The sequence below is a fragment of the Phalacrocorax aristotelis genome, chromosome 4, assembly GCF_949628215.1.
Source record: "Phalacrocorax aristotelis chromosome 4, bGulAri2.1, whole genome shotgun sequence".
In the NCBI taxonomy this organism is placed as follows: Eukaryota; Metazoa; Chordata; class Aves; order Suliformes; family Phalacrocoracidae; genus Phalacrocorax; species Phalacrocorax aristotelis.
In genome coordinates, this window is record NC_134279.1 from 14,163,541 (window position 1) to 14,177,738 (window position 14,198).

General features: G+C 44.1%; 2 protein-coding genes across 12 annotated transcripts in view; both read right to left on the reverse strand.

The window, feature by feature from the left end:
* The window catches only part of HNRNPD (heterogeneous nuclear ribonucleoprotein D), a 10,672-nt gene extending 2,664 nt beyond the window's left edge, over positions 1–8,008 (reverse strand). The window contains exons 1-6 of one of the 9 annotated variants that reach the window (XR_012660214.1): positions 7,765–7,846; positions 3,367–3,535; positions 2,441–2,602; positions 1,145–1,276; positions 135–234; positions 1–39 (exon numbers count right to left, since the gene is read on the reverse strand). The exon at positions 1–39 is cut by the window's left edge and continues 108 nt beyond it. Coding sequence is in view for 5 of the 9 variants with exons in the window: in XM_075090276.1 (XP_074946377.1) it covers positions 1–39; positions 135–234; positions 1,145–1,276; positions 2,441–2,602; positions 3,367–3,535; positions 7,466–7,662 (799 nt within the window). In the remaining 4 variants the exon portion in view is untranslated. Of the gene's footprint in view, positions 40–134; positions 235–1,144; positions 1,277–2,440; positions 2,603–3,366; positions 3,536–6,243; positions 7,009–7,094 lie in introns of those variants that run through there. The other 8 variants (XR_012660212.1, XR_012660215.1, XR_012660213.1 and 5 more) reach the window with 8 other exon arrangements.
* Positions 8,009–9,610: 1,602 nt separating this feature from the next.
* On the reverse strand, positions 9,611–14,065 carry HNRNPDL (heterogeneous nuclear ribonucleoprotein D like). 3 transcript variants are annotated; one of them, XR_012660216.1, is made up of 9 exons: positions 13,882–14,065; positions 13,239–13,407; positions 12,991–13,152; positions 12,585–12,716; positions 12,353–12,467; positions 11,388–11,555; positions 11,059–11,156; positions 10,569–10,672; positions 9,611–9,879 (listed from the first exon to the last, which is right to left on the reverse strand). XR_012660216.1 is itself a non-coding variant. In XM_075090282.1 (8 exons), the coding sequence occupies exons 1-7, from the start codon at positions 13,968–13,970 to the stop codon at positions 11,086–11,088; spliced, it is 906 nt and encodes a 301-aa protein (XP_074946383.1). In that variant the 5' UTR covers positions 13,971–14,065; the 3' UTR covers positions 9,611–9,879; positions 11,059–11,085. The 3 variants fall into 3 exon arrangements, 2 of the variants coding, with proteins under 2 accessions (XP_074946383.1, XP_074946384.1); XM_075090282.1 differs by lacking the exon at positions 10,569–10,672; XM_075090283.1 differs by having other exon boundaries at positions 9,611–10,672.
* Between the last annotated feature and the right edge of the window lie 133 nt (positions 14,066–14,198).

A 14,198-nucleotide genomic window follows, 5' to 3' on the forward strand; every position in this document is an offset into this window, starting at 1 on the left:
AGTAGTTGCTATATCCCTGGTTCCAGTTTTGACTGGGGCCTGCAACACAACATGCCAAAACTCAGAGCTGCAGAAGACTTGTTTTCATTCAGCTGAGCCCTTTGCCTTCCAATACCATAGCAGTGCAAGCTTACCTCCACCTCTTCCTCGAGCTCTTCCAACAAATCCTCCTCGACTCCCCCACTGCTGCTGCTGCTGGTACTGTTCCTTTGACATAGCTACTTTTATTTCACACTGGAAACAGAAAGTTAAAATCAGACCCAATTGGCAAAGAAAACCCCTACAAACCATTCTTAAACTTACAGAACACTAAGCAGAAAATACGATTTGGTCACTCTGGTGCTCCCCCTGAAAAAAAATGGATAGCTTACACTCTCCAACTTGAGAATAGTTGTAAGACACTGGCATTATAAAAACATTTCAAGTTTCTGAATTTTCTGCCAGAACCAATTCTGAAAAGAATGCTTGTTTCTTTGTATGTCTTCCTGTCATCCCTTTGAAATAGATCTCTGGGGTCTATTTATCTGAGAAAAGTGATATCAGATCTGAGTTACAAAAGTATGGCCAACATTTTTACTCAACTCTGTTGAGTCCACTACATATTCATCCAATGAAGAACAGGCCAGCTACAATTTGAGTTTTTGTTACTAGGTTGAATTTCAACCAGGCTTCTGAAAGGAACATAACTTCCAACAGGAAAGCCTAACTTCCCATTTAATTTCAATTTTGGAAACACTCTAAGATAAATCAACATTTTGCTTAAAACAAAGTATTTCTGTATTAAACACACAAAGATCCAGCTACAAGGAAATCATGGTGCAGCCTGATACAGCGGATCAGTGACACAGCACTCTGACCACACAGCTAGAGAATGTGGGAGCTTCACAATGAACAAAGACACTGTGGCCCAGCCCCTTTCCCACAAGGGGTGCAGTACAAAACCTCACCAGAAACCCCTTCAGCTGAGAAGTTAAGGTTACAGTAACATATTCCTAGCACCTATATAAATACTTCATAGGCATAATGCCTACATGTGAGAAATAATGCTTACAGGTATTTTCAAACTATTATCCCCAGACAGATGTAACTGATAATGTAATTTCCTCTATTGTCACTGTTCAGTTTCCCCTGGAAAAACACCTACTTTACTAAGCCCAACATTGTGGTATTTCTTTTCCATTATTTTCTTCACTGGTTCCTCCTCCTTGAAAGTAATGAAGCAAAATCCACGCCTCTTGTTAGTTTTGTTGTCCATGGGGAGCTCTATTGATTCAACCTGGTAGAAGACAGTGATTTTATCTTTTATCCTGCCATTCATGCCACTTAACAATGTTTCTAAAAGGTTCTATTTGTTAACTGAAATTATTTAGACTTGAATACACTGATGTGCCTCCTTCATAGGGCTTTACATCACTAGAAATCATCACTATTAACATTACAAACATCACCTTCACTAGAAATAGTGCCCATAATTGCGTAAAACATTTTTTCCTCAAACTCACAGCATCATTTGCCCATTCAGGAACTCATACAAAATACGGCACACGAAGAGTATTCTAGTTGTGCTGGATAAATAGTCTCAGGTTGGACTTTCAGTTTTAACTCAGTTAAGACTGAAGTAACCAGGTGTTTCAAACCTTGAGCAGACCTAAACCTTCAAGTTTCGTATGAAAAAAGATGTAGCTTTGTACAAGCGCATAGTTCTGTTCATCCACAACACTGCTAAAATTGTATGGTAAACCAGACAAATTTTACACCTGACCACAAACACAGAGTAAAGTTCTCCTTACATATGGCACACGAGACTTCAGCCTAGGCAAACAGTAGTTAAAGTCTATTGTTCAGAGTGAACTGTCTGTAAAGTATTAAGATGGCAGGTGTTTGACAACCAAATTCCCCCACAGCAGCGTTGTCATGGCCTGATGCTGGCAACACCTGAGACAAATAGGGAAGCAGCAGCTGTACTAAGCTCATACAAGGCCAGCTTTTAAGGACTGCAATATTTTGTTCATATGCACCACCAAAAACATGACAGAGAGACAGAGACTACACATTTGCACAGAATTTAGGCAAACTGCCTGAAACCGTGCCATAGCAGATCAGCTGGGGTGGCTGAAGAGCATCTCACCCAACTGATCAAATCAGCATGCTCCAAAACATTGCCTTCCATGTCTGTCCCAGTCAAGGCTGTCAGACATTCCATGAATCAGTTCCTGACTCTCTGACTTATCCCAGCTCCTCCTTCCAGGTCATGCAACTGAAAGCCTGGAATTAATACCCATATCATTAAAATTCTGACTAGTAAGACACACGGAGTTACACTGGCCATTAAGCCTACAGTAGCATCCACACAGGTTGCATTTGGGGGCTGCTTTTTATTACTAAATTTGTGAAGACAGAACAAGTTTTACAAGTATAAGCAGTTTATTTCACCACGTACCTCACCAAAACCTCCAAAATACTCCCTTATTTTCTCCTCAGGTGTATCTGGAGATAAACCCCCAACAAAAATCTTTTTAACAGGTTCTTTTGTTTTCATGGCTTTAGCTCTTTTTGGATCAATGACCTTTCCATTCAGCTTGTGTTCTTTCTGGTCCATGACCTGTGGAAAATTAAAACATGATCTTACTCACAGTTCAAGTTAAATGTTTCACTGATGTTTAGAGTGAGGCCCAGTTATTTTATACTTAGGTTTTCTTAATGCTAAAAAACCAAACAGTTCCATGATTTTGATCACTACCCACTGACATAGAGAGTTCTGACACAGCTGTTCAAGAGTCACCTGGAGTGATATATCACCCAAGGGAAGTAAGAATACAACATTTCTTAGAAAGTAGTCTACAATCCCATCCTCAGACTTGAAGTAAAGAATCTTTACATTAGATATCACCAAAGGTCAATGAAGGTGAAAACTTTTTAGCGTGCTATGTCAACATTTTAGAAAGGTTGACAGCTAATTTTTGCTTGGATAAAGCCCAAATCTATCAAAGCCACTGGCTCTACTCTAGGGGTTTAAACTGCAGCTCTGGGATACAAAGACTGGAAGTTCTTTGTAAATTACTGCTTTCACAGTAGTAGGCAGCAGACATTTATATGCAGTATTTTTAAAGTGCTCAAGTCCAGTGGCTTGCAGTAGACTCCCCTTGTAAGGGCCCAAAGCCATACTTTGGGAATCACTGCTGGTCCTGGCTACTGCATCACAAGCAAGACTGTTTAGGAAAATACATTTCAGTAAGCATCTTAAATATACTGTATGTCAGAAACATCTTTAACAGATCACATACAAATAACTATGCATAAAATAATCTGAGTGCTGTATCTTTGCTACCTAAAACTGAATATGTTGTTTCACTGCATTAATACTACCTTATCTACGCTCTCCGATTCTTTGAAGAGTACAAAGCCGAAGCCTCTTGATCGCCCAGTGATGGGATCTAACTTCAGAGTACAGTCTACTACTTCACCGAATTTAGAGAAATAGTCCTTCAGATCTTTCTTTGTAGTGTCCCAGCTAAGGCCGCCAATAAACATTTTCCTGTTAAGACAAGATGGTTAATCTGTTAATGTGTCTTATTCAAAGTCCTGTACTGCCAAGCTTTATGAGCTCAGTTACCTAACGTAAGGCACAGCAGAATTTTATCAGTGACATTACACACACAGGCTGGCACTTTTTGAGAACTTGTTTAAATGACCATGGCCAGATTAGACAGATAAAGACTTATATGTACACAAAAGTTTTTCACCATCTTCTGCTGCAGTTGCTTACTCTGCTATCCCAAGAAACTACAAAGAGTGACAAAAAGATATTTTACTACCTCCTTGCATCCCCACTACAGGCTTAATTCCATTTAGTTATCTGCAGAGCCTCCACACAACTGCTTATGAAACAAACACAGGCAGAATAGATTTATCTGAACTGCCTTATAAACAGAACCATTTATATACTACTCTGGACTGGACATATGCCAACATTAGTAAACTAAAACAAAGAAAATAAGTTTAGTCAAGTCCCTTTCCCCGGAAAGCAGTAAAAAAGCACAGTATTGGACAGTCAAAACTTATCTCTCTTCCCAAAAACATACTATAAACACCTGGTATAATCCAATACAATCACAGGAACATCTTCCCAATATACTCCCTATGGGACCAGTGTTGCTGGGCAAACATGTACAACAAATAACTCTGATTATGACTTGTACTTTGAAAAGCACACTGGAAGCTTGGAATCAAAACACAACCATCGCATCACATTAGTAAGCCACAAAAAAAAAAAAGAAAAAAAAAAATCAAGAACCGCTGTGTCTCAAGAGGAAACACTTCATGATTTGCATCAACTAAAAATCAAGCCAATATGCACACAAATGAAACATTCCTAGTTATTAGGCATATGGCTTATGCACCCATTGAAATGAGGATTTGAGATGATTTCTTCTATTACTGCAAAAGATTTTACAGTGGGCTTAGAACAAAACTATGATCCATTCTGACCTATAAAAACACTTTCTACAAAGCTTTGTCCATTTTCACTGTACCAGCTTATTCCACAATCACATGCAGTTACCAGAAAACCTGAAAAACCACTGTAGCACGTTTCAAACTCCTCCACTTTACACACACAAATATTTCTGCCAATCGTGTACAATTATATTGTCTATCCACAAGTCAAACTCTCTCAAATCAAAAGCTGCTCATGTAAACTAACTCTGTTGAATTAGCTGTGCTCTTACAGTATTAACAAGAGCATTCAGCTTCTGACAAACATATCCAACCTCCATACAGATGAGGGGGTTCAGGAGGTTCAGATCTTTCTATAAAAAGTCTTGATGTTTATAAAGAGGAGCGCTGATTCCCCATCCCTTTATCCATTTTCCCATTAGTTGCAGACCTCTCTTCAACAAAGCACCAAAAGCCCTTTCCAGTGTGACATCTTATTGTCTTCAGGACCAATATAGCAAAAATGGTCCACCACCCACCAGCCTCATACCAGTACAGAGAATAATTCAGAGGATACTTTGTGTCCTTATTTTCATCCATCATTAAGGTTCTTTTCTGTTCGTTTTGTATTTGGGTTTTTTTTTTTAAAGCAGCAAAACAGAACACATACAGAGAATACAGCATCCTATTTCTGACATATGGGAGATAGTGATATTCTAGCAGTTACTACCGAACCTACACTTGCTACATGACATACAAAACACCTGTTTTACAGTTATCAACAAACCATTAAAATAATCATACAAAGCCTGTTTTATAGTTATTATCAAACAAACAACATTAACATACAAAACCCTGCTTTATGTCACTAGGCACATGACAGACCAAAACCAGAACTTTGAAAGTGACAGTCCTCTGAAGGATTTTCTTCTTACCATGCAACTGCATCTGTGAGTCCAGTTAGAGCGGCAAAATATGACTGCTTCAGCTTGCCACTACAGAGGTTGACAAATATCTGCCCTACTGAAAAACTGAGGCTACAACACAAACATGAGGACAACAAACACTTAAGGTACAATGTCACAGTGCTGTCAAAAGCCTGTAAAATATGTAAATTTCCCAAACCACAGTTTGGCTAATGTAAGTCACAACAACACATACAGTTTTCCAACGTAAGTTACCAGAAGCATACTGGGAAAGCTTTCAAACTTCAGACTTAACTAAACAGAGCATAGGCATCATTATGACTAGTGGCTGTGGCCTTCCTCCAACAGGCTAGTCAGGAAGTCACCTGGCAGTTGCCAACACATGGATTTCTCAAGTCCACAGTTCCTCACCAAGAAGATCTGAAGGTATGAGAACCCGTGCACTGTTCCTTCCTGAAGACACTGTCTCTAATTCATAATGCAAAGGAAACACCGATATACCTGCATCCAGCTGCTACCAGCTGCTGTTTTCCATCTATTCCCAAGAGAGCTGTCAAAACACTTTGTTTCCTGTACAGCATCACCCATAAGAATTGACAGGTCAAAAAAAACCCCAACTGAACTAACCTGCAAGTCAATGTATGCTACATGTAATCACTGCACCACTCAGTGACAACTTTTGATGGGCTTCCTCATGAAAACCCTTTAATGGGTGTGTATTCAAAGACAAAAAGTAAAAGAAACATGTAAACTGCAAAGATACTTAAAGCCTTTAAGAGAAGGTGAGTACTATACTCACTGTACTATAATTATATATATATAAATAGTAACAGTATATAGTATATATACTTATATACAGTAAAAACGCTAAGTATTCACTAACCCTAGCAGAACACTCAGAAAAGGTTTACAATCTCTCTTCCCTGCTCTCAGCAACATCCCAGATTTTTACAGAAGGAGGAAGACACTCAGGAAGGTTTCACAGCAAGTCTCTCCAGGACACAGTAGCTAGTGTTTCTTTATCCAGTTTATCTTCTGCCTTGAACAAAAACAGGCCTGCAGCTTGAGTTTCTTGTTGGCCTACCACGAGACAGCATAGAGCAGCAGTCTGTCCTGTAACTGGATTCATTATACATTAAGTTCACCTGCTATATGAAACCAACACTACCCCATGCCAAGCGTCAGGCAGAGACCCTGAGAAGATTAAAAGCTGCCTTTGTTCTTAAGCTGTCACCTAAAGCAATCTTCCTCACAGCAATTTCATGAGAAGAGGAGGAATGGTTTTGGGTAGGAAGACAGAGTGCCTCATGCCTCTCACTGAGACACAACTGATATACTGTTTACATTTGCAACATAGGGCAACACTTAAGTGATTGTAACCTTAGTGTTTAGCTACATCGAGTTACCGTCCTTAACACATGCACCGCACATTAACTTGTAAAAAAAAACATCCTCAAAACCAAACAAAAGTCTGTAGTTTGGCACACATCACAGTGGATGTGTACCTCAGGGCTAGTCACTATCAGCTGCCGTGGGATTTGGTTTGACAGAGGCATGAAACTTTCCCCACTTGACAGGAGCATTTGGAACTCCGTGACAGCGCTGCTCCCACTAATTTCGAACCCGACTCAGAGCACAGTATTACCCCCCACTCCCTACAATGCCTGAGAGCAAACAAGCTACCGACCCGGGCGCACCTCCCAAGAGCACGCCGGGCCCCCAGATCGCCCTTACGTTTGCAACCTCCAGGTGAGCCGCTCTGCTCCGGGGCGAGCGGCGGCCCGCCCCCCGCCGCCGATATCGGAGCACAGACCGGCTCGCAGCAGTCACTGTAGGGCAGTCCGCACACTCCGGTGCTCCCGGCAAACAAAAAGGCGGAGGCGCCCGAGCAGCACCGCCCGCCCGAGCGCCGCGGGCAGCCCGCCCGCGCCGGCCCGGCCCGGTACGTGACGTCGCCGCGGCGCCAAGTAAACAAACAGGACAACAAGCAAGGCCGCATCAGGCCAGGCCAAGCCAAAGGGCGCCGGACCCTGCCGCCCATCTCAGCAGAACGCCGCCAAGGAGACAAAAGCCGCGGGGCGCCCGCGTCGTCCCCCGCCGCTCACCCCTCGTCCTCCTCGTTCTTGCTGGCGTCGATCTTGGCTCCCTCCGACTCGATCCCACCGCCGCCGCCGCCTCCCCCGTCGGCGCCCCCCGCCCCGGCCCCGGCCCCCGCCAGCCCCTCAGGCTGCTCCGCCGGCTCCACCGAGCTGCCTCCGGCGCCCGCCGCCGCCGAGTCCATGGCGAACTGCTGCTCCGACATAGCGCCGCCGGCGCTGACCCTCACCGGCCAGCCGGCGACCGCCCGTCGCCCCCGACCCCGCTGCGCTATCCCGCCGAGGCCCCGGCCCCGGCACGAGCCTACCGAGCCCTCCTCCTTTCGCTTGGTTTTTTTAATGGCGCCGCCACCGACCGAACCTAAAATGGCGGACGGAAGGAGCGCGACGGGCGCGGTCACATGACACCTCCTCCCAGAGAGACAGCGCAGGGGTGCGCTGTTCACAGAGCCGTTGGGGCGTCGGTTGGTGACGGTTGCCTGCGAGCGCTGGGCCGCTTCTGGGGCGGCCTGCCGCCAACCGCAGCAGTTTAGGGTTTTTAGGTGGCCGCTGCGGAGCAGGGGATGGGGTGAGCGGCAGCTGGTCATGAGGCCGGGCGGGCCACGCCTTCAAACCGACAGCAGCCAGGCACCTGCCAGACTGCCCGCCGCTGCTCTCTCCGCACCTTGCAGGGACCCGAGCCTGCAGGGCCGGCCTGCACTGAGCTCCTGGGCAACCTTTGGACAGCCTCCCAGACAACCCTGCAACTTTTGGATAGCTCCTGGAGCAGCCAGAGCTGGAAGGTACTGAAACGATGCTTTTACGGGAAAAAAAAAAAAAAAACAAAAAAAAAACAAAAACCAAACCACCAACTTTGAAACTTAAAACAAATGGTTACGGGTTGAAGTAAAACTTGACCCTTAGACAAGTGGGTTTTTGTTAACAAACAAGTGTAGTAGCAAAGCCATGTTCTAGCGGTAAAAGTAAAGCCACCCAGAGGCAGTGCAACTTCTGTATACAGCTGCCCTCTAGAAAAGTTGGGAGTAGAAAGTCACATACCACTCTGGCTTCTCCCAGCAGTAATGCTGTTTCTTTAGTTTGTAGCCAGTGATGTCAGCAAGTCTTCCCTCATCCAACCTAACTGCTGAGATGACAGTAATGTCCCCAGATCTAGCACCTGTTTAACCCATGCAATTATGATAAGCAGCTCTTCTGTAGGAGAGAATAAAATACCCAGCTGCCTGAGAAAAATAAACACTGAACTTATGGTATGGAAACTTTAAGAAACCTCTACCCAGACTAGTTCCTTTAAAAGTTTGCAAGACCAGTCTCCCCTGTCAATTAGCTACTCACATTTCACTTTTCTAACAAGCAAGGTTTATTTCTGATGCATGACTAGATACTTGTGCTAAGGAAAAAAAAAAAAAAAATCAGGCAGACTCCTGCAAGCCTTTGGCCTCAGGCAGAATGTGTAGGCTTACTTACGCCTCCTAGCTGTTCTATTCAGAAAACAACCTGCTGGTTAAAGCAGTTTCCCTTCTCTGGGAATCATTTGTTCAGGCTTTTGTTACATTGCCTACTAGCATACACAAGAAGGGAAATCTGTTTTCTGGTCCAGTTGAGAAGAGTCCAGTGCAGGATTTAACTTGAAGGAACAGATCCCAACTTGAACAGAAATTAGTTGCTGACCCTGAGGTTCAGGAACTTGTAATCTCCTGCCTGGCATTGGAAGAGACAGGGAGCAATTGCTCTAGGGAAGTAATTAAATTATAGCCTTGAGTATTCTAGAACCTAAGTACCTGAAAAATCTTGAAAGGTAATACAGATCTCACCCTTCGACCCCTCAAGCAGTGCTGACCTATCAGTATTAAAAAGGTGCTGCTGTAGTTCCAGATCCCTCCCTTGAGATGTATGAAATTGGCAGTATTGTGCCACAGATCACTCTTTTCTGCAGCTCACAGGAGACAATTCTGCTGTTTCAGTGATGCTAACTCAACGCACTATGGTGCTCTCTTAAGACAGGTGGTCAGGAAAAGGAGTGGGTTATACTGGTCTGTATACACAATAATCTAGTCTTGAGCCATTTATGATTTCCAGAAAGGTACCTGCCCTTCTATACACATAAAAGGGTAAGTTATACCACCCTAAGCAGATAGCCAACAGCAAGACTACACATTCACTTAAGTAAGCATTTATTAGAGAATCCTTTAACATGAAATTATACAAATAAAGTTTGTATAAACGCAAGTCCACATTGTGTCGTAACATGAATGGCAAAAAAAAAGTAAAAACCATAAAAGAAAACTAGTTGGCCGCTATGTACAGTTGGACACAGTTGTGTCTACACTAAAAGTCTTTTACAAAATAAGTCATTTCCTTTCATGAAGGCCACCCTCCATTCACTCACGATGCGCTGCAAGATGACTTTGTTGCAGTATCTCTACCTAAAAATCAAGATAAAATGTATGTCAGATCTGTGCAAGTTACTACAAGAACTGTTAAAAGGTCCATTTTCATGAACTGCTTTAAGTCTTCTATATATTCCTTTCTTCACTGTTAAAGATCATATGCGTATTTATAAAAGGTAACACAAGAGGGTTTGTTACCCATCAGTAATTTATCTTCCCAAATATAGCCATTCAGCTCATTTAGGAAGCTGTTCCAGAACAGCACACATTTGATTTAGTCTATTAATCAGGCTCTGGATCAGATTTTTTTTCCCCACTGCCAGAAGGGTTTCCCATTATTTATTTATCCATCTAAATGACTGCTGTGCAAACACAAGTCAGGTCAATTTAGTTCAAACAGTCCACGTGCATATGATCTTTAATGATTTTCCAGATTTAAAAGTTCGTTTTGGTTTGCGGATTTCACTATTAGCTATAAAAAGAAAAAAAGCAAGCATTAAATCTTAAAGAATGCGCACTTAAAATGAGGTTCCACAATTGAAATACAACACTAAACAGAAGACCAAATGATTAAGCTGTAAAGGCATTTATGCACTTTAACTCCTGTAAAAAACCATTTAAGTTAAGACACTTAATCTCCAAAGATTAAAAAAAAAAAGAAGCCAAAGTCTGAAGTTTTCCACTTTAATCTTTACGCTGGTACATGAAGTTGGAAGAGACCATACCACAGGACAGCGTTTTCTGGTGTATGCCTTGCGCTCTGCCTGCAACGTGCGACCCCAGAGATAGACGTGGTCAGGGTGACACACGGCCTGCAATGAAGTTCCCGCTGGCGGGTACAAACAAGGTATAATGTCAGAGTTAGAAGACAACATTCCTGTTTTCCTTAAGTTGTACCCATTTCAGTACTTTACCTGTTAATACTTCTAATAAGTTTAATTATTCCTCTAGACCACCTGGTACACAACGCAAAACAGAAAAACTCTTATGTTTTTCTGAAGTACTAAAGAAGATAAAGTCACATTTTTACAAAGTTAAAGATCTATAGACACCGTAGGCAAAGCTGGTTTTTTTTAAAAAAAAGTGTTTTTTTAAGTTAACAAAAGCTTAATTAAAGGAAAAGTCATGCTACGCAAGTTTTTACTTGTCATTTGTCTATTGATCTTTAAATTAGATTAGACATACTCAGAGTGGACCTTGCACTCATGTACACACCTGTTTCCTTAAGTACTAGGTACTGCTTTAGTAGGGCTGGTAGTTGTTTTGGTGATTGCCGCCACCACGGGATGCCTTTCCATATGTGCTTTGTTGACCTGTAGATAACATGGGGGGGTGCGGGTGGTAAAAACAATACAGAAGCATTAACATCTGACACTCTGAAGGAGACTGTTCCCATACAGTTCAACAGGTCTACTCTTCAGAGCCATGTGTTATAAATAAGAGGTGTTACAGAAAGTTACTGTAACTGTTACAGGAACTTACTAAGAGGCTCCTGTTTAAAGGTGCATGCTATTAGTATCTGGAATGAGATCAGAACCACTTACCACTGTAATCTGTGTATCCCGGCCCATATCCATAATTGGGATAGTTATACCCAGAGTAGTCATATCCTCCATAGCCACTGTAGCTTTGATCACTGTAAGCGCTATTGTAGTTTCCATATCCTTGATCATAGTAGTTATTAAATCCTTGATTCCAGTTTTGTCCCTGACCTGAAACCAAGTATATAAGTCACAGAACTTACTGTTTCACTCCTCTCCTATGCCACTTCATCTAGCTTCTAGGCCAGAAATATTACCTGGAAGAATTCTCTTACCTTCCCAAGAAAAAAAATTTTCTAAAAAGAATTGAGGCATCTCATTTGGACATGAGAGATGACTCATAAGATCTTATCACCCATAGCAACATTAGAGAAAGACAGCAGGAAACACAAAACACCACCCCACTGAAGACATGCACTACAGCAGCTCCTGCTGTTTTCTTTTAACTTCCTTTTTGGATCATTAGTTGCCTGAACACCAAGTTTTACCAGTGGATTAGTTTTACTGCATTGTGTTGGTTGCAACTGCTTGAACTTTTTAAGCCTGAGATGCATTAACCTGTAACATACCAGCTGATGGTTTCTCATCTATTTGCAAGGTATAGCAAAGTGACTGTCTTCCTTTCCAGCAAGCAGCTCATGGTTTCTCACCCATGTGTCAACTGTATATCCCTTCACATGAAAGGATAACTGTACTATCCATTTAGCCGTGCTGCCAACTGTGGGTATACAAAAGCACCCTACTGAAGCTTGCTACTTCACCACTTGAACACAAGCAGAGCAAGAGATTCTTAAGCTTCCACAAGCAATTGCAACCACCAAAATACCATTTACTAACAGGCTACCTTCCACATTCAATTTAAACATGTGAGCTGCATGCAGCCTCAAACCTGGAATATCCACAAACACCATAGCGTTTGGTACAGACACTTAAGCGTTTACATTCATTTTAACATCCAAAACACTCACCCCGTCCACGACCCCGTCCACCTCCTCGTCCACCAGCTGCATTGCTTTTTCCTCCTTTCTGCTGCTGCTGCTGTTGCCTGTATACCTCTTTGGGCTGTGCTACTTTAATCTCACACTGTAAAGACAGAAATTCTTTAACTCATCAAGAATTTCAAGATGCATTTGTGAGCTGCTTTCAGGGAAGCCTACAGAGATGGTCTGTTCCACATGCTACAAACAAGAACTTCCATACCTTGCCTGAACCAATTTGATGGTATCTGCTTTCTAGTAACTTCTTTACTGGCTCTTCCTCTGTGTATGTGATAAAACAGAAGCCCCTCCTTTCATTCGTCTTTGTGTCTATGGGAAGCTCAATGTTTTCAATCTGAAATCAAAAGTACCTATCAATAACGCAAGAGATCTGTAAGTAACTTTTTACGCTACCAGAACCATTCGGCAGTCCAATGTTATGCCAACTACTTTTGACAGTTACAAATCAGCCCATCACAACACTATGGAATCATTAACATGCAGTTTCAACAACCCCTAGTTTCACATAAGCCTGAAACAGGTCTCTCCTCACAAATTCTTCTTTCTTAAGACAGAGGCAACACTGCACTCGAAAACCAGAGTTGTTCTTATATGCCATTATACAATACCTCGCCAAAAGCACCAAAGTACTCCTTAATCTGTTCTTCAGATGTATCTGGACTCAGCCCACCAACAAACACTTTCTTTGGTGGCTCCTTCCCTTTTAGGGCTTTTGCCCTTTTAGGATCTATTAACTTCCCATCCAGTTTGTGTTCCTTCAGTTCCAACACCTAAGAAGCACACAAGCAAACAAAGTCTCATCACTACAGTGACAGAGGTGGACTTTGTGCCATCGATTCACAAGAAATCCACCCACCTTCTCCACACTGGCAGCATCCTTGAAGAGCACGAACCCAAACCCCCTCGACCTTCCAGTGACCGGGTCTGTTTTAATCGTACAATCCACAACCTCACCAAACCGAGAGAGATACTCGGTCAAGTCTTTCTTGCTGGTGTCCCAGCTGAGGCCCCCAATAAACATCTTCCTGAAATGCAAGAAGTACATACGAATACGCATAAATACACGTGTGTGCACACACAGAGCTAGGTGATGCGCGGAGCAAAAGCACCTGTGGCCGCTGCAAAACGAAGGCGACCAGGAAGCCTCTACCACCCGGCTCGGCTAGCAAGGCCTGACAGCCGCGCCCGCTGCTCCGGGCCCGGCCTCACCGTTACACGCGGGCCGGACCTACGCGCCCCCCACCCGGCCCCGAGCCGTCAGTAGCGCACGCCCCATAGGCTGCCGATGACGTCACGCCCCCCGATTGGCAGCTCCCCTCCCCGCCTCACGAAAACTGGGTCACTGGCCCGGGACACAAAGGCGGGCGCGGCCGCTGGCGTGGGAAGGGGAGACCTCGCCCCCCAACGCTCTTGTTCCCCCCCTCCTCGCGGCCCAGGAAGATGGGTGAGAGCGAGGGAGATAGAGGCGCGACACCCCCCCCCCCCCCCCCCGGCCCTACCCGTCGTCCTGCTGGTTCTTGCTCGCATTGATCTTGGAGCCCTCGGCGAACTCCTCTGGGCCGCCGCTCATCTCGGTCGCGTCTTCCATGGCGCAGCAACGGGGCTGCTCAGGCGAGCAGTGGCCACAGCAGAGACCTGCGCAGGGGAGAAAATGGCGGCGGAAGAGATCCGGGCACCGCCCGCGCCGCCCTTATATACCCGCGCCGGCAGCCAATCAGTGCCGACCTCTTGGCCGGCGCTGCAGCGCCCTTGGCGGCTTCCGGAGGGGCTGTAGTACCCTAGCGCCGCCGGACGGTCGGCCTCCACCGAGGCCCCG

Excerpts from the sequence above, each read along its gene's own strand:
- HNRNPDL (XM_075090282.1), bottom strand. The coding sequence starts at position 13,970 with ATGGAAGACGCGACCGAGATGAGCGGCGGCCCAGAGGAGTTCGCCGAG. Across the intron at positions 13,408-13,881 it reads AAGAACCAGCAGGACGACGG|GAAGATGTTTATTGGGGGCC; the intron begins GTAGGGCCGGGG and ends CTTGCATTTCAG. Across the intron at positions 13,153-13,238 it reads ATGCTGCCAGTGTGGAGAAG|GTGTTGGAACTGAAGGAACA; the intron begins GTGGGTGGATTT and ends TGTGCTTCTTAG.